This window comes from Branchiostoma belcheri, unplaced genomic scaffold (genome assembly GCF_001625305.1).
Source record: "Branchiostoma belcheri isolate BF01 breed outbred unplaced genomic scaffold, Haploidv18h27 scaffold42, whole genome shotgun sequence".
Classification (NCBI taxonomy): Eukaryota; Metazoa; Chordata; class Leptocardii; order Amphioxiformes; family Branchiostomatidae; genus Branchiostoma; species Branchiostoma belcheri.
In genome coordinates, this window is record NW_017804043.1 from 244931 (window position 1) to 264970 (window position 20040).

Below are 20040 nucleotides of genomic sequence, written 5' to 3' on the forward strand. Positions count from 1 at the left end.
TCAGTATGTGGCTGCCATGTACTTTTGCCAATAACAATCTATCATCATGTAGAGTACTAGCACGCTGCTTTGAGCAAGGCCAAAGCAACTTGTCTCCATTTAACCATAGCAATCACACAGGCAAGTTCAAAACACTCCACTCAAGGCTCTTCCGATTGCAACAGCCGTAACACGCAACATTTGTAATTCCACTTAGCGCCGGTAGGTCGACAACGTGCCACAAATCAAAACATAATGTAACACATACAATTCAAATGTAGAACTGAGAGGTATCGCAAGACCACACTGCCTTTCCTGGTTGGTCTACTTAATGAGACATGACACGCACAGGCGTTGCCCATCTAAGATGATTACCAGCTAGATTGTTGTATTTATATGTTTTAACAAATCAACTAAATGGTTTTAATATGCGTATATGTGCAGACCTAACGTAAGGCTTTTTAACTTGTATTGATTGGGTATTAATGGTATAGACTACGAGTAAAAATTCTCTTGTTGTAATGCCATACTGTAATTCAACTAAAGGGCTGCCACTGTATGGTTGATTTGAGTCTCCAATAGACCATTGATTAAATAGCCTTAAAGGCATCCAGTGCAGTTTTTAGGGCTTGAAAACCCGATTTTGCAAAGCCAATATTCTAGTCATTTATGTAACATCCATGTCCATAATATCAGCAGGGTCCATAATATCGCCACCTTGGGAGACAGTGTGCTTAAAGATATTTTTACTGCAACATACCCCAGGTTAGGTATGTACATTTGAGGTGTGCAGGTATGCATACCAAAAGTATGTTGCAGTAAAATATCTTAAAGCGCACTATTTTTCAAGGTGGCGATATTGACCCTCTTGGAGCAAAGATTTCCAAAATTCTGACGGAAAGTGGTTACTGGAAGGCCCCTTGGCTGATTTTTAGGGTACCACCCAGGAAATAAAGGACTCATTTTGGGGCTTTTTTCTGCAGTTTTAATTTAAAAGCCCAACGTATGAAATATCACAAAGATTGCCTTATTCAGAATATTTCTAGTTTTGCTGCCCTGAAATCTCTTTGGATGCCTTTAACACACAAGGAGCAACGCATGTAATAAATGGTGAATAGTCTCTGTAGACTTGGTGGAATGATATATAATACAAAGGCGGACTCCATCAGACTAATACTGATTGCCTTTGTTACATATACGTTCACAATACGTCGATAAAGGTTAGACACCCAGGTAGTGGAAATTATTACTCAAGCAACTGGTGAAAATTTTCAAACATAGTCTGAGGCAAAATCTATCCAACTGTTCGAATAACAGTTTCCTTGTTTATATACGTCGTTTTTTTTACGTACATACCAGTCTTTCTCAAGAGGATTTCTTTCACTACATGCATATGTAGTCAATACTGGAACGAAAAAAACCTGTAGACTATTGTCTTGAGTTACACATTTATTACTTGTAAGTGGAGATGCATCCTACCAAGTCAGGTCAAACCTTTCATAATGATCTCTCAATGGACCACTTAAGAGATATGATTCATTTAAAGCTTAATGCTTGGGTCAATGACCGGGTTATCCTGATGTAGTGGTGGTCCCAGTTATAGGTTTGACTGCATATCAATTACCAGATGGTCCGTATGTAGAGGTTACTAGTACGTGTTTGACTGAATATCAATGGCCAGGTGGTCCTTATGCAGAGGTGGTCACTGATACAGGTTTGACTGTATATCAATTACCAAGTGGTCCGAATGTAGAGGTGGTCACTAATACAGGATTTACTGTATATTAATGGCCAGGTGGTCCTTATGCAGAGGTGCTCACTAGCACAGGTTTGACTGTATATCAATGGCCAGGTAGTCTGTATGTAGAGATGGTCACTAATACGGGTTTGACTGAATATTAATGCCCAAGTGGTCCTTATGTAGAGGTGGTCACTAGTACGTGTTTGGCTGTATATCAATGGCCAGGTGGTCCGTATGTAGAGGTGGTTACTAGTACGTGACTGAATATTAATGACCAGGTGGTCCTTATGCAGAGGTGGTCACTAATACAGGTTTGACTGTAGATTACAGGTTTCATTTACTCTAAAACATAGTCATAAATATTTAACATGCATAAAAGCAGCAATTACATGTACTCTCTTTTGCCCGGAGGTTCACCCCTATACGTATTGTAGTTGACAGTTGAGGCAGTCAGAAATCTTGTGGGGAAATCAGTTGGAAACATATTAATTCAAATGTTCGGAAGTACCAGGCACATACATGTCGTCTTCATACCTAGCTATTAAATTGTGCGAGGTAATTGGCGCTCAAGGACGTCGATGAAAACGTTTTGGTGTCGTACTACACAATGGTAATTAGATTGGTTCCCTGTAGTTGAATTTGGAATAAGTACCAAGCCATAAAAATGTATTATATACACAAAATGGCTTCATACTATCGTGGGATACGTTGTGAAACTTAATTGCGAAGAATCTCCGAGGATGGCGTGTGTGTATGTGTGTGTGCGGTTATTATGTATGTTGGCTTATAGTATCTCTTTTTCGCTAGTACAGCCACAGCAAGAAAATTTTATGGATGACATCCTCCACAGACACCAAATCTAATGCGATAGGGCGAACGAAACAAGGCGGGTTAAAAAAACAACAAGATTCCTACATGTTCAAATTTTGACATCATAAACCTTGTTAAACAAGAAATGATACGTGTATAGTGCTACGCTTACTACCATCTGTTACAACATCCATTTCTCACTGAAACAACTTTGAAAAAAAGTTTTCAATCATTTTACAAATGGTTTTGATTCCATGGAAACATCACATATACACAGCCAACATCACATATAAAAGAAATGAAACACATCACTGTATCAAAGTGAAAAAAAATTAAATCAGAGCCTTGTCTTTTTCTCCTCTCTTTATATTTATTTGCCATCCACGTTCCGTCATGGCAATAGACATATTTTCGGCATGTTGACCATTGTCAAAAGGCAACAAAAGTTCTTGTTTTTTTCCCAATCAGGCGAAATCAATGCGCGCGCTGATGTCATCCATAAACATTGCTTGCTGTGGCCTAATGTATGTAGACTAACGTTCTACATAGTTGATAGAGGTCTCTTTTCACCATACTGATTTAGTATAGCTTTCTATTAGTTAATTCCTGGTAATAAGACACACGTTTGAGTCACAAGTTTAGCACATTCATCAACTCCACCTTGTCACAATTAGACTAACGTTATAGCATCTCTTTTCTATATACAGACAAATCTGCACAAGTAATGCCTTTTCTCATATCATGGAATGTCCAAAGCACGGTTTACAAACTATACATTAGTACATGTACATAGTTAATGGCTGTCAAACACTTTACACGACAGATACGTTTACTCTCAACTATGAAAATACATGTTGTACAGTCCACGAAATAGTACATTAGGTTCTCTGAACTATGTACATTTATTTATTTATAAAAAGTAGAGATCTTTCGGGTATGGGTAGGCTTCACACGAAGAAGGTCTTGATTATTTTGATGGGCAAGGCACCTAGCAATACGTATCCTCTCCAACCGAATATGGCGTATTGGCATTGACAAGGTACGTTGTCAATGGCGAATACATGGTATCTGTCGGATATTAATATGCCAATTATTTACACATCTTTATGTACAAGTTTCATTAGTCATATGTAATTAAGTAGTATGTGCAGTTGACCTCCTCTGTTCACTTTTGACTTTGATAACACGCAAAGCTCGTATAATATTTTTGCATTGTAACGATGGAAATGTGCTATTTTAGAGTTCTTCTAACCGATGAATGGCACTCGTGTTATCTTGGTAAATTCCTCAGCAGATGAAAGAATGCGATTCGATGTTTTCATGAACATTTGATACATTCCGTACGTCGTGACTTTGTTTTGTGTATCAATACTAGCCTCTACGTCAACTGTGGCATGAAGCGAGTTGGCTACAGTGTTACAGCTTTGAATTGACACATCAGACAAAAAATATTGCCACAGAGCAAGCATCAACGTCACTGCAACAGTCATTGCTACAAAACAGTCACTTTTTCAACAACTGCCAAGTCATCCATTCTGATGTCTCCTAAATCAGAACTTGGATTCTGGCTCAGTTCTTCATTTTCATTCTCTCCTTCCTCGTGAATAACGTCTCTGTGAAAACGAGTTTCCTCAGTTCTTGTTCTTCTCGTGCTGAACTTTTTCCTAATTTCCGAGAAGAGGTGGAACGACACGCTCTTGGGCGACGTCGCCGGCGTGTTGTTGCTCGTCGTGTGAAAGAACTTGTCGTTATTTCTTTCGTTTTGCTTGATGTAGTCCACGGACTCGCGCGGTGTCGGTGTGGACACGGAGCTCCCCCGTTTCTGCCGACTTGGGCTGACCGTACTGGTCTCCAGATCGTCCCTTTCTGGCAGCAGGCGGCTCTGGTTGGCGTGTGTGTACGTTTGCGCCGTGCTGAATCCCGCCTGGGTCCGAGACGATAACAAGTCTCTCCCCATCCGCCACCGTTCCCACCGCTTTTTGAACTCTTGTCTTACCTGGAAAAGAGTTAATAATTTAGAAATGATAGTATAAACGAACATTTAACACGACTATGTGGTATCTACGTTAAAGCTAAATCTGGATACCTTTGACCCAGTGTTGACGTTACACTTCAGAGAAACCACGTGAAAAGCCTCACTGGGTCAGTCTTCTGAGGAAGACTAGAGCGACTAGGGAGAACATTTACCTTTTGTGTTTGACCAAAAGTTTAAACTTTCAACAAATTTTAAAGATTTATTACAACAATAAGACGTTTACATAAAATCACACTGATAAGCCATTTTGTTGCGAATATTCGTAGATAAAGATATATATCTGTCTAAATTCTGCAAGGACCAATTTCAACTGAAAGTTAAGAGAGACTAGCTTAAGACAACACAGGAAAGGCTCGCCTTACCTCTCCGTTGAGAAAACAGTACAGGATGGAGACGAAGAAACCCTGTTGAACAGAAGAAGCAAAATGAAGATAAAAAAATCGCCTGGGAATTTCATCATAGACGGCAACAAATACTTTCTTCTGATGCCATCCTACGTTATCTGATCGTTTACATTTCGAATGATAGCGGCACTAGTATATCTGATAATGTTGCTGATAACGTGGAATGCAATGACCACAATGTTGATAAGAAATAACACGATACTGATACTGCTGACGATGATCTTCCTGTTCTATTAACCCACAGCCAGGCCGCGATAACCAAGAACTATCAAATATGTATTAACTTGTATATGCTACTGACAAGCATCAGTTTTCAAACGTTTAAAGGAATAGTACAATCTTGTATTGAGGAATATTCAAAGAAACGTTCATGTTGTTGATAACGGCTACTAAGGGTGATAAGAAATAGCTGCAAGGGTGATAAGAAAGAACACGATACTGATAATAATAGAACTTCCTGTTCTATTAACCCACAGCCAGGACGAGATACCCAAGAACTATCAAATATGTATTATCTTGCATATGCTACCGACTTTTTGAAAACGTTTAGAGGAATTGTACAATCTTATCATGAGGAATGTTCAGGGAAACTTTCCTGTTGTTGATAACGGCCGTAAGGGTAATAATAAATAGCCACAAGGGTGATAAGAAAGAACACGATACTGATAATGACAGATCTTCCTCTTAAATGTTCTTTTAACCCACAGCCAGGCAGCGATAACCAAGAACTACCAAATACGTATTATCTTGCATATGCTACCGACTTTTTGAAAATGTTTAGAGGAGTTGTACAATCTTATCATGAGGAATATTCAAGGAAACTTTATATATTATAAATGGTTTATTTGCAAATTGACATGAAACTAAAACAACATTGCAACCTAATAATACTGCATTGTACAAAAGGCTGAATTACGTAGTTTTAGGGAACACACCAAATATCATTAATATTTATAGACATAGCCAAACTAAATAACCAGAATATTCATCCTCTAACCTGGAATGAGTTGAAGAACAAGTCGAAGTACATTCTGACGGTGTAGGCGAGACCCCTCTCGCTCTCTGGCATACCCACAAACACGATGTAGTGGACCCCAAACAGCGGGATCAGAACCAGGGTCGACTTCGCCAGTTTGCTGTGAATCATAACGTGAAATATTATCTTGTGATCTCAGTAACTGTAGATGATAGTTCATAAAAGATCTGGATTGATCAGCATTTGTTTCTCATGATGTCCAAAGCTATGGAGGAAGTTTGCTAAGGCAATGTTCTGAATATGCTGCGTCAAATGAAATGATTTAATGTACAAATGTTTGAGTAGTTCGGGAATGGTAGATGCTTTAAAGCAAAGAGAGCCATGATCTGTGTAAAACGTAAACGCAGAAAATGCTGAGTTGCTTTGGACTGGGTACTGTGCAGCAGCTTGATGTCGGCAGAGTGCGGCGTGGCGTGATTGGGCGAATTTAGAGGTCTCAAGGAATGAAACTGGAGTATCCAGACATATGTACTTTGGAATGTACAGACATTTGCTCTACCATTTCATGTATATGAGAATCTGCCATCGTTGCCGATGGATAATTTGTTGAGATTTGCGTTAAGGCTGCAAATAAACGATAACAATTTGCACACCAGGAACTACTTTGATATATACAAGATTCAGTAAATAGCATAAAAATACACACGTCACTCGTTATATAACTTAAAAAATAATATAAAAGAAAAAGGTAAAAAAAAAAGATAAGGGCATCGCCAGGGTAACGTTCACCACATGCTACACAGGGTACATGCCAGTGTAGGGACTGGCGCTTGTATCTACAGGCTTTCGTCAGGGTTTAAGGGGTGGAGCAAAAACGCTATCTTGGATCTGGACTGGGGTTTTAGCAACAAACGACACGCAGTCGACTTACATAGGCATTTGCATCTGGACACTGCTTCGTCGTCCGTCCGATCTGTTGCTCGAACCGCTATAAACCGGATTTTGAAGTATAACGATTTTCAATTCAACGTTTCTTTCATTCAAGCAAGCCATGTTATCAATTTTCTACTCACTAGGTAAGGAAGAATGTGTTAAAAGAAAAAAAGGGATTTGAGGACGATATTGACAGGACTAAACAATACGGTGGCACACGTGCAAAAAGGTGCCTATATTTAAATCATCACAAAAATATATCACTGCAAGGCTTTTCTGTGGAGACTATGTTAGTAAACGGTCTATTAGTGTTAGATGTTAAGGTTTGACATTGTCAATATCTGTCTAGCCATGTCAACCTGTAACATGTAATATGTTCTATGTACTATTAATTGAACTTTTTCTATCAGTAAAAATTTCTTGATCTTTTTCCGTCTGGAATGCTAGTGTGTATTTTTCTATACTCTGTATCACAGCGAGCAACAATAGTGCATCTTGGAAATGAATATTCCCTCAGAAGGATGCACCAGTGCTCGCTGTCGTAAAAAATCTGGCAACTGAGTTGACATGTCTAGACGACCATTTTTGATAAAGTCAGTAACACATGCCATCAGTGAACGTCAAATGAATTAGCTGCATGAAAAGCATGGTTCAGGATATTAACATTCCTGTAACTCCGCTTGTTACAAATATGTCTGAATTAGTGTGCTTTCAACTTGCACCTCTTTGGCTGAAATATTCCAAAAAGCCATATCAGTAACGTCGGCTTTCTGTTAAAGTAGGTAAATGGTTTAATGCATACATACTAGTATGTCTTGCGCTGTGAATGTCTAGGAAAAGCAGCTTGCTAACCCTTCACCTAACATTAGTTTTCTAGTAGTACTTGGCCGGTGAATATTGTTAATGTTAGACAATTATGATGCAGGTCCAAAATTGCATTCTTTTTGAGAATACAAAAAAAAAACAACTTTTCATAATTATATGAGCTGTCTTTGCTGTTTTGATCTGAAGTATGAAAACTTCATTATTTAACTTTTTCTAATGTCGTAACTTCTGTATGAACGATATTGGTGTCGCTTGTTGGGTCAGACAGATACAAGACAGCGCCATGTTGACTACGACCCCGACCAACCTCCGTGCTCTCAGGGCGGCCTTCTGTAAAGGTTATGGCCCTACAGGTTTAAGGTCAGAACCAGAGGTTACACGAACTCTTCAAGGTTCCGACCCTGGCAGTTTCTTTTCGAGTTTCTGCAGGATCTACGACCCAACTTTCTATGTAAATTATCAACCTAGTACCATCCTACGAAGACGAAATGTTACTGAATTCCAATCAGCTTAATAAGCCGGAAATTTCTGCTCACTTCAACCCTTGATGAAGGTTCACCAGCATGGTCGGTCATGGCCACTTGAAATTACTTTGAACTTTAAGCACACTTTACGGGCCTGATCTGGTGCGTAAACATTAATCACTTTCCAAAAACCTGTCTTTTCATGCAGCGAATTCGGTGATGCCTCATATTAAGAGGCAACTAGTCGTATTAAGAGTCTGATTGTCAACAAAATGTCATTCGTCATTGGAACTTCAAAAGCTGCTGGCTGAGCATCTGGGCCTTACCTTTGGTATTTGCCAATTTGGTGTGTCACAATTCAGTTCTCAAAACACATTTCAATATATGTGTTCAATGAATCAGCAAAATGTCTTGCCTAAGGTGTATCTTCAGTTATTAAAGTTTATGTCGTATTGTACTTTGAGCTGAGTTTCAATTTTGAGGCCCAAATATTCAGCCGTGTGCATGTTGTTACAATATCTAAAAGAGAAACGCACCCATTGGTACCCCGCGGGCAATTGCAACACCATCTGGAACGTCTCCTGGAATAGAGTAAAAACCACACGGTCACACTCTTTAAAAACTTACTGTACATATCAACAATGTTTTTACTTCTTCGCACGCTGTATATCACAGAATATGGGTTTTATTGCGCTTTTAAAACTGGAATTAACGACGTATACTCCAATTTCCTTGGAAATGGCTTCTTCGGTTTTATATTACGAGGTTTCGTGTGCTTTTACGTTATTTTGCAATCTCTGTACCGTAACTTTCAGGAATGGTAGTAACACTCCTTAAAAACATACTGTACATGTCAACTACATTCCTACTTCTTAGCACGTTGTACATTCTTCAAGGGAAACAAGTCAAGTCAAGTCAATCTTTATTGCACAACAATTGTAACAGGTACAATGCATGGCAAACTCTTCAGTACTACATATCTAGCACGTAAGTAAGCCTGAAGTTAACATTGCGTAATCCCCACTCCTTGGAAAATGCTTCTTTGATACTTTCAATTCATCTTAAATCAATTTTAACCGGCCATATTCTTATCTATCAGGAATGGTATCCGTAACTTCTAGGAATGGTATTGGTAACTTCCAAGAATGAAATCCGTAACTTCCGGAATGGTATTGGTAACTTCTAGGAAAGACATCCGTAACTTCCGGAATGGTATCAATAACTTCCGGGAATAATAGGGGAACACTTACTGAGAACCGACTGAAGCTGGGTGGCGCAGTTTCTTCACCAGAACGCGGATGATGTTGACGAATAGGAGGAAGTTTATCTGCGGAGGAACACAAGGCGTTGTGTGATGTTAGTAAACGGATATCTTGGCCAGTATCTCTGCAATGATTCAAGATATGAAAACTCAACTGAAGAAAAAAAGTAGCTATATAAGTTCTAATACTTAACGTCAGATACTTAAATTCTCCCCTAGCCATTGTCCAAAAGCTATCCTTCTTGGAGATTTTTTTAAAAGACGCAAGTACATGACAGATATATAAGTATAGCATTTAATCAATTGTGAAGAAATTTTTATCAAAAATGAAATTTTGTCTACTTTTCCCATTATAGACGAGAAGAAGAAGACAGTTTTAAGAACCATAGCACTATCTGTATCTTTGGGCGATACAGATATTGGTGGGGAAGCTTAAAAGTGCCTGAAGACAAATTTAAAACCCTGGAGTGGGAACATGGAGTTGCAATTCATCACAAACTGCCATGCGAGTTTTGTTTAATGACTCCCAAAAGGAAATGAAAGGAAGTGGATTTCCGCTGCCAATCTCTCCGAGGACATTCCTTCGTATTACAATCGTGCTCTTCTGTCTTGGACAGGGTCCAACTCATCAACTTTACTGCTGTCTACCTTACTAATGGAAGCTGGATGGTATTGGGGGGGATAAATGTACGTTGGAGATGTCCCATTGACATACAATATTCAAAACCAGAGCTTGGTACAGCTGATAAAGCTCCTTTTACTGCATGCCTTTATTGCTTGTTCTATCGTGATGATACATGCAATGGTTGTCAAATGTAAGAAACAAGTGCATCAATCAGAATAGAGATCCGTTAAAGGGAAGAAGTGGCCACATATATATATCCACGTGAAGGCCATTATGTCCGTTTTTTAACAGATGACCTTAGCAAAAACGCAACAGGCACAAACCTCCCACAGTCACGCCAAAAAGCAGTTACTCAAGCAACTGGATATGATTTTGGAAACGGCCAGACGTTTCAGCCAGTATCCCACAGTTACTAGTCTGTTTGAATTTCCGAGTTTTTTGTTACATATTAGTCTAGAGTGCACCTGAACGATAGATTATCTAAGTTTGTCAAGGGTCTGTGACAGCAATTCATTTCATTTTATTTATTTTACCAGTGGATCATACTCAGGTCTGTGGCCTGTTTTTTTTAAATTTATTTCTCCTTGGGTACTTCAATTGCTTGTGTATGGATTAGAGTCTAGTCCAATCACCAGAGGTTTACATTTCTAGCTCTTCCTAGTAATAAAACATCTGTGTAGATACAGCGAGGGAGGGACGTAATCACACAAAAGGCAATTATTCCTTACCCCAATGGTGGCGACGATGAATGACTTGTAGATCCAGATGTAGCCTTGTTCATCCACGTTGTCCCAACATCTAGATGAACAGAATGGAATACAAATCGTTATACAGGACTCGAAATTCATTTTTCAGAATAGGTGCACTGGTGCACCCAATTGCAACCTAAACAAATTGGGTGCACAGAAAATATTTTGGGTACACCATATAAGATAAAATAAGAATGTCAGCAAAAACTGATTATGTTTTATTTCTTAAGAAAGTGTTATAACAATGATTTTATTATTTTTCTAACACTTAGATGTTAGGAATATGCTTTATACTACAACACATTTAACATCATTCGTAAACCTACGAAAATATTTGGGTGCACATGAAATAATTGGGTGCACAGTTCCAAATTTGGGTGCACTAAGGTGCACATGCACCCAGTATTTCGAGCCCTGTTATATCTGCTTACTGAAGGAGCTATATCTTGCAAATAATAGAGACAGTCCGCGCACATCTAACATTCGTACATGCAGTGTCAAAACTTTAGAAAGAAAACAGTAAACATAGTTTTACCTTTCATCTGCAAGTTTGGCGCGAACGACGGCCCATGGAATGACAAATAGCACGGGGAAACCTATCAAATAGAATATCAAATAGGAGACAAAATGCTTTTGAGTATCAAGTTGATCAAACATGGAGTATTGCTGAACTACGCAATAGTGAACATGTAATTTATATCATCTGGATACAGCATGTATAAACGCAGTTATTCTTTTATAGTTATGTTCCCTAAAGCTCTTATATGATAAATGTTTAAGCGATTTTATCTCTTTATTACATTTCAGAAGTACTTCCATGTCAAGCTACATGCCCCAATGAAGGAGGTATTGATACTGATATCAGCGTGAACAGCAGTAAATATGACACAGGTTGTAAAGTCTACACGTTTGTATCAACGTTGAATCAAATCTGAATCAATAGAACAAGTTGTACGGCCAAGCTTTGGAATTCCCTACCTGACAAGTATTTCCCACCAACCTACAATCTACAGGCTTTCAAATCAAACGTTCACCGCCATCTCTTGACATAGCCATGTTTCTCTCATATTTGTAGTTCAATGCCGAGAAGTGGTCGTATAGGCCCTGCATTGAACCACTCCGTTAAAAAAAGTTGTGAACTCACCCCATCCGATGGCGACGAACCACTTGAGAACCTTTCTCTCGGTAAAGACTGAGAAAAAGATGAGATTGTGGAGGTACAGCCCCTCCACCAGGATCCAGAAGTAGTTGGTGGCCATGAAGTACATGAAAATCGTCTGTACGACCTTACAACCAGGCTGTATGATAAAGAATATAAAATAAAACACTAAATTAAACATATATATAATGTATATACACATGAAACATAGATATAGTAGGGGCATTGTCATTAGATAGTTTTAAACAAAGTCTAGAGCTGGAAGTTCAAGGGGTAGGTGTAACAAGTCGATCGGTGTAATATAGCCAGTTGCCGCCGCGGCGCGTGCCTGAGAAGCTGGTGTGTTACGCCGAAAGGCGGTTATACCGGCTATACAGATACAGATACAGATATAAAACCATGTTTTGAGCTATCCATTAAGGAGCTAGTGGCTTTTCACACAATAACTTGGTAATTAGATAGCTAGAACTAGACTTGAGAAGTCACGACACTGATGAGCATCAACGCAAAAATTGTAAACAGAATCATCATTGAAATCTTCCATTTTGTGTGCTGTGCTTTTCCCGATGAGTTGGTTTTCTTTATGTCAGTGGATCATCTTGCCTTAATCATAGTTTATATGCAAGCTTATGAAAACATGTACTTACAAAGTTTTATACCTACGCATTTCAAAGAATTCCCACTCGTAATTTACCATGTTCAAAGCTTTGCGTGTAATAGGTTGTAATTTGCGACAATCTTCTGCACTCCAGTTAGCTGTGCTTTAAGCACCGGAAAAGTCCAATCGGCAACCACAAATGGAGATGGATTATTTTACTTTGTAAATGAGGCACAGTGATGAATTATGTAATTTAAATGCATGTTTTTTTCCTAATCATTGAAGATAAGTATTTATCTTTCTGCGGCTGTATAATATATTATATTTCCCAAAGTCAGGTTATGTGGGGTCATGTGGCGTAACTACAGAGAGTTCGGTTCGGAACCAACAGGTCCAGGGTTCGAGTCCTGACATGCCACCGATCTTGTGCCCTTGGGAAAGGTACTTTACACGACTTTCCTCATTTAACTAAGTGGAAATGAGTATTATCCCGCCCTGTATTCGTCCTCTGCGTTGGTGGCATAAAAGAAGTTGAAAAAACTTGCAATTGATTGTGCCGTTACCATGAATTGTTGGAATAAAAGTCCCACCATCCCATACCTTCGCCAAATGATGTTAACCCTTCCGGTTGACGAATTATACAATCTTAATAATTGATTTTAAGAGCCGCATTTGCATGGATTATTTCCAAAATCTAATCATTTCTAGGTCTCATCAAGACTTACCCACCTACCAAGTTTCATGACACTTCATATAAAATGAAAGCTTCTTGAGTTATGCTGTTCACAAAAAAACAAGGTAAAAGGTAAAGGTAAAAAGTTAAGATGCATGTTTACCGTGCTTCTTGTTCCGCCCTCAGAGTACAGCGCCTTGTCTCGCACCAGCACAAACGTGGCTCTCAGCATGAAGGACACAAACAGGTGCATGTGGACATAGTTCCTGGTGCAGTGTAATCTCCTGCAAGAGAAATCGACATTTTTTTTCTTTGAAGAATAAATTAATCGTAATATTTTACAGTTGAGCTTTCATGGCAGTATTGTTTGTAGTATGTGTTTGTTTCTTTGTGTTTTTTTGTGTGTGTATGTATGTGTGTGTGTGTGTGTGTGTGTGTTTCTGTGTGTGTGTGTGTGTGTGTGTTTCTCTCTGTGTGTATGTTTCTGTGTGTGTGTGTGTGTGTGTGTTTCTCTGTGTGTGTTTCTCTCCATGTGTGTGTATCTGTGTGTTTCTGTTTGTGCGTGTGTGTGTGTGTGTGTGTGTTTCTCTCTCTCTCTGTGTATGTGTGTGTGTGTGTGTTTCCCCGTAGGCCTCAAGTCAGGTTGTAATATACATGTATCTGGTTGGGCTGCCTATCCCAGTGGGGGAAATGTATTTATCACGTGCATAAGACTGGTAGTGCCCATAGCTTGCTGTTTTCATAGGTGTTTTTCGTGAGATGGCCCCCTTGATAGCCGACGCAGTGACCACCACAAAAATATCTAAATATTTCATGGAGGTCTGAAATCTACGAACTCTTGTTTGTTACAGCATTACGTTTAGCGGTGCAGGAGGAGACTGGCCAAAGCTATAGTAAAGCCACATAGCCTTCAATGCTTTCACGGTAACAACAGTGGAGACATAAAAAACGTTAGTTTTATATACATGTAGCTGCGGGTCGGCAACCGATAGAGAAAAAACACTAGACGACAGAGCAGAGTCAGAACTGAACACGAAAGAAAATTAGTGATTTATCTATAGTCAGCACTGAACAGGGAGGAAAATTGGCAGCCGTCGTTTCCTTTACTTATGTTTTGGTTATGCTGAAGTCGAGCTAGAAATGTTGGACTTCAAACCATCTCGAAGTTGTGTTAAGTGCGGAGAAGTGTTTTCCGAAGTGGCCCGCAATCAAAGAGCTTCCTTTTGACGTCCTTTCCACGCACAGTAGGACTTATATATACAGGATCAAATGGTAAAAACATAATTGGGCACACTTGGAGAAAAAAAAACTGCATAAAACACGTTGCGAAGGGAGCACAGATCTGTTTGGTTAACATCAATAGCCAAGGTTGGCCTTGATCCAGTGATGTTTCAACCTCGTTATTTTCGGTGACGCAAATATCGTGGTGGTTGAAGAATACCTAATAAGGGTGGAGCGTGTTTTGGTTTGAAGAAGAGCTTAGGTCACACCGCCTTAATTTTATGGATGACATCCTCTGAAGACCCCCAAACTAGTGCGCGCGGGCGAATAAAAAAAAGTTCTGGCCGCAAATGAAAATGTTATTAAATCACAGGAATACAAAGCTGGTATTGTGAATTTGCGGCAGTACATAGCGACGTATACCACAAGCCGGTACATGCTGGCTTTTTGTGGAATTTATGAATCGGCACTGTACGTATGTACTGAGTTCTTGAGTCGTGCAGCTTCGGTAGCCTGGGTGCCATTCTCCAGAGTTACCACAGGCTCCGTGTTGTCGCTAACTACCATGGACTACCCAGGCAGGCCTAGAGCCAGGCCAGTACCTTAGAGGACGTGATCTTTTTTTTTTGGTGGACAGGCGAAAATCAATGCGCGTGGATGTCATCCATAAAATGAAGTCGGCGTGGCCTTAAGTTGGCGCGGCGCCAGAGTTGGCCTTGAAGGTTCTTACATCCTCTTGCTCGGGTTTAACCTCTAGACCCACGCGAGGTTTCCCCAATACTTATTAAATGCTCCGGAACATGCTCTAATTCACCGTTCACACAGAGGGTGTATCGGACTTAGATACGGCTCAGAACACCGACTAACAAGTAAGACGTGAATTGCAGATGTGTTTTTGCCAAGTGATAGACCCTAAGGCCGACTTAGTGTTATGGATGAAATCCACTGAAGACCCTCAAACGCGGGCAAAAAAAAATTCCGGTTAAAAATAAAAATGCTCCTAAACTACAGGAATACAAAGCTGGTACTGTGAATTTGAGCTAGGCCAGAACTTAGGAGGACGTGATCTTTTTTTTCTAGAACAGGCGAAAATCAATGCGCGCGCGGATGTCATCCAGAAAATTAAGTCGGTGTGGCCTAAACTAAAACTAGTAAAGTAAGGTTTTGTTTGCATCTCTTGCAATCAGCTTTCAAAACTTCTATTATTTAAATCCATCAGAGGTAGAAGTTTTCAGTCAGGATGAGTTTGAATCCCTACAATACTAGCTTTGCATAACGTTTGATCATTACCACCCTTCGCCTGGAACATAAGATAAATGACAGTCACGAAGAAGATGACAGTTTGTCATAGCTTTCATCTCAACTGTTCCCAGATGAGCTGGAATATCGATGACTTGAGTCCTACCTACAGAAGTTGTTATTCCACAGACGGACGGGGAATTTGATTTATATCTTCCCCGGAGGAAGACGATTCTTCAGCGGATAAAACAATATCCTTTCATCTTTCATAAAGCCTGAATGTAACAGGAGAAAGCTGTGCTATTGATAGCGTTGTGTTGCATGTATATATATAGATATGTAGAGTTAGGTTCTACATCCAGGTAATAATACAATGCACCAAAATAGCAACTGGATATAATTTGATTTCCAAAATCATATCCAGTCGCTTGAGTAACTGCTTTTGGTTTACATATATAGATGTTGGCATGAAAGTTCATCTGAGTTGGTAAATTACATTATACTACATTAAAATAATAATAATAATATATAGATGTTGATAAGCAGCGAAAAAGACAATCTCCTAACAAAGACGGGGGGCGATATAGACTTCTTTGGACTCTTGCCCAATTACTGGCGTCACGTGTACACAGGGAAACATGATCTCGATGGTTGGTGATTTGAATTCTGAAGAATATTGCACCAGGACAGTTGAAAGTCGAAAAGTTCATACCCTCACGTAAAGTCTTGGAACATGGCTTTTAGCCACATACTACGTTCATCAACTTCCATCAAAATTTACCTATTATGCTAATTCAGAGAAGATCGGTTGTACTCACTTAAAGTAGATGAGGATGATCAGAGCTATCGTGAGGGAGGCCAGTGATACGGAGTAGCCAACAGTGTACATGGTAACGACGTCTTCTATGTTGAAGTCCTATGGCAGCAACAGGAAAATCAGCATTTTGACCCAAGAAAAGCAACAGTACCCAGTCTTTGTCTTTGACTATGTCTATATGGCCACTATGATGTTTCTATCACTATTATTGCCATTATCATTATTTATTGTATCCCTATTTTACTGTTTGTATGTGACGGTTGTGTTTTATTGTGTAAAACAGGGCCCCATTGAAAAGAAGTCTAATCACTTAATGGGCCACCCTGTATAAAGATACCGGTAAAATAAATAAGTCACCGTGTCGTCGGTCTTCCAGCAGGCCGTATAGTTGACAAACGTCTTGTTGGACACTTCATTCAACTTCCACAGACCGGTTTCCTCACAAACTCGGATCGCCTTTGCTGAAAGGACAGAGAAAACATAGCTTTAGTTTGCATTGATACATTGTATGTGGTTTCTGTGTTGTAGCTATTTCGCCCCAAGCTATCATCTTCGCAATGTTTCCTGTTACCAATGGTGATACATGTGTTTGGCTCACCTGTGTTTCTGTTTGTCTATGTCTGTCACTTTGGTAGCCGTGTAGTAGGAATTTCCCACAAATGCAATTTCCTACTTGTTACCGGCGCTGCTACTTGTGTTAGTCTCACTTGTGACTTCTCGTTACTGTTTCTATATCTGTTACTTCGGTTGCCGTGCTGTAGGTATTTTTCGTAAAGCGATCATCTTTCCAATTCTTCCTTGTTACCGGTGCTGCTACCTGTGTTTAGCTCACCTGTTTTTCTCTATTTGTTACTTTGGTTGCTGTGCAGTAGGAATTTCCCACAAATGCAATTTTGTACTTGTTACCGGTGCTGCTATATGTGTCAGGCTCGTTTGTTGGATCTAAAGTGTTAACTATAAACAGGTATTCATTGTAGTTGTATCTGAATGTGTGATCTTTTCTGCATAAGACCGATCAGTCTAGCTGAGCTTAATTCTTGGGTTCTTATCATGTAGTCAAGATATCTCTGCATCCTAACGTTTGGGCCTTGGCCCAGTTGGGTGCATTGACTTGCACAATGTGATGTGCACGGGCCAAGGAAAAAGTATTAGCCTACGTACAAAAATATAGACCGTCACGGTCCATTATACGTACCCAGGCGTACAGTAACTCTGGGTTATGCTAAAGAATGTATTGAGAAGTGTTCCTCATTTAAATCCGTGCCACTTTCCCCATGAGCGCACAAGTTAAACTCGTGGGCCGATAACCTCGCCAATTTCATTGCTCAAATGTAATAGCTAAAATCCATGCGTTCTGGGCATAAGTCGCTGTAATAAACTGTTACCGTAGGGGAGAATATTAAAAGGGCTTACAAGGGATTTGGTCATGATTTTCCGGTCTAGACATGGATAGCGTTAACGCTTTACTTACTGTGATATGATATCTGGTACTTCTCCAACAATGACTAATAAATTGGTGGCCGTCCCAAATACTAAGTACCTAATAGTAGCCCAGAAGAGAACAAGAAATAGCCATGCCTTCAAGTACCAGAGTTATCAACCAAGAATCGAGGTGTTCAAGAATTCATTCTGTCCTAGAACTATCGCAGAGTGGAACTAACTGTCACCAAGTACATTAGGGACACTGTCATTAGATAGCTTTAAACAATGTCTAGAGTTAGGTGTTCAAGGGTTAGGTGTGACAAGTCGATCGATGTAGCCAGCTGCCGCCGCGCCGCGTGCCTGCGAAGCTGGTGTGTTAGGCCGAAGGGCGGTTATACCGGCTATACAGATACAGATACAGAGTATGGTGCATAATTTACAAGGACACGGCTTATGGATGGTCTTTCCTTGGGCGTAAAAGTTTCCCTGGTTTACCGTTGAAGATCTGCCAGACACCTTTTAAACTGTGTTGCCGATAGAATAATTCTCACTGGCGAAAAGGCTTAGTGAATTTTGCTGACTGACATAACCTAAGGCATAGGTCTTAGGTCGTAACTGTCTCTTGGCAAGGTGATTTTATGCTGTTATCATACTCAAGTTCTTCCATTACACATATTTCTCGTGTCAATGGACACAATCCACCAAATCCAATCCCGTTACGATTGAATGACTTTGCTTTGCGATGTATTGGCGCTGTGCTTTAATCTGCTATGATAGGGCGAAGGTTAAGTTCTTTTGCGAAGAAGCGCTAGAGATAAGTATTTTCGTGGAAGTGTTGGCATAAAGTATGAGATCTCGAGACTCAGTTGGCAGTAGCAAATAGGCTATCTCTACATCAAATACTTCAACTAGAACTTATTGATTTAGTAATCATCTATGTTTTATGCTATATTTTTTTCTGAACTATGTGCCATACATTGAACTATGTACAATTGTCGTGCAATTAAGTTCTTCTTCTCACGTCTAGGCATTATATCATAGCATTTGATGTGTCTGTTATTTCTTGGTTTGATTGAATAAGTGTTACATGTACGTTAATAATAAGTTGTCCTGTGTTTATAGATTCTGTACACTTGTTGAGTCCTTGAACGGTGTTTGATAGCTATAGGTGAATACGAATTTCAAGACAGAAAGACATTTTGTGGTGCTAGACACGAATTGAGTCAGGGTAATGACAAGGCAGTACTGTACGTTTCATCGGGTTTATAGAGTAATAGCAAGGTGCTTTTGACCGGGATCATCTCCAGTCCTCACTGAATACTTTGCCCTTGATCTTGGACCATTCCAAGGTCTAACTGTCACGAAACTTTACGAGAAGTGTGTCTAAGTGCTTTTTGAGTGTTTTCCAAAGACGTTATTTTTATCGCCGCCAATCTTTAATTCATAGCCTTCCAGGAATCGCGGACGTTTTTGGAAAGATGCGTCCTTGTCGACGTGATGATGAACTGTCCCAACCTGTTTTTTGTGAAGTATTGTATGACTTCAACTTCAAATCAACTTTCAGATGACGTTATTTTTATCGCCGCCAATCTTTAATTCATAGCCTTCTGAGAATGGCGGATGTTTTTGAAAGATGCGTTCTAGTCGGTTGAGAAGTTAGTACCTCCCTCGCGGGTCATGTAAAGTGGATTAGCCATCTGAAACTGCCCCACCGCATGTGTAGCTAGCCTCCGTAGCAGGCTTATAGAACTGGGGGTTTGGTGGTCTTCGGCTGTTTTCTGATTAGCCTCTGTAGCAGGCTTATAGAACTGGGGGTTTGGTGGTCTTTGGCTGTATTCTGATTAGCCCAGTTCTAAAACGGGGGTAGTTCAACCAGGCCGGCTATGTTGTCTATATGCAATCATGAAATAGCACATAAAAGCTCCCAAAGACCACGAAGACCCCCAAACCCCCGGTTTTTGGCATGCATGCTATGGAGGCTACTGTGTAGACATTATCGTAATTGGGGACCACCATGTGTTGTAACTCACTCGAGGGAGAGATCTCGTCTTCTCCGTAAACTTAGGTTTAATGTAGCCTCCATAGCATGCCAAAGACTGTGTGTGTGTG

At 39.9% G+C, this 20040-nt stretch overlaps 1 protein-coding gene across 2 annotated transcripts in view; it reads right to left on the minus strand.

Moving 5' to 3' along the window:
• Positions 1-2966: 2966 nt before the first annotated feature.
• The window catches only part of LOC109478115 (parathyroid hormone 2 receptor-like), a 22956-nt gene continuing 5882 nt past the window's right edge, over positions 2967-20040 (minus strand). Inside the window, exons 3-14 of one of the 2 annotated variants that reach the window (XM_019779601.1) lie at positions 16867-16970; positions 16511-16608; positions 13396-13516; positions 11947-12100; positions 11338-11398; positions 10782-10851; positions 9418-9494; positions 8704-8748; positions 6877-6933; positions 5967-6105; positions 4928-4969; positions 2967-4526 (exon numbers count right to left, since the gene is read on the minus strand). In XM_019779601.1, coding sequence (XP_019635160.1) covers positions 4023-4526; positions 4928-4969; positions 5967-6105; positions 6877-6933; positions 8704-8748; positions 9418-9494; positions 10782-10851; positions 11338-11398; positions 11947-12100; positions 13396-13516; positions 16511-16608; positions 16867-16970 — 1472 coding nt within the window. In that variant the 3' untranslated portion in view covers positions 2967-4022. The remainder of the gene's footprint in view (positions 4527-4927; positions 4970-5966; positions 6106-6876; positions 6934-8703; positions 8749-9417; positions 9495-10781; positions 10852-11337; positions 11399-11946; positions 12101-13395; positions 13517-16510; positions 16609-16866; positions 16971-20040) is intronic. The other variant, XM_019779602.1, reaches the window with a different exon arrangement.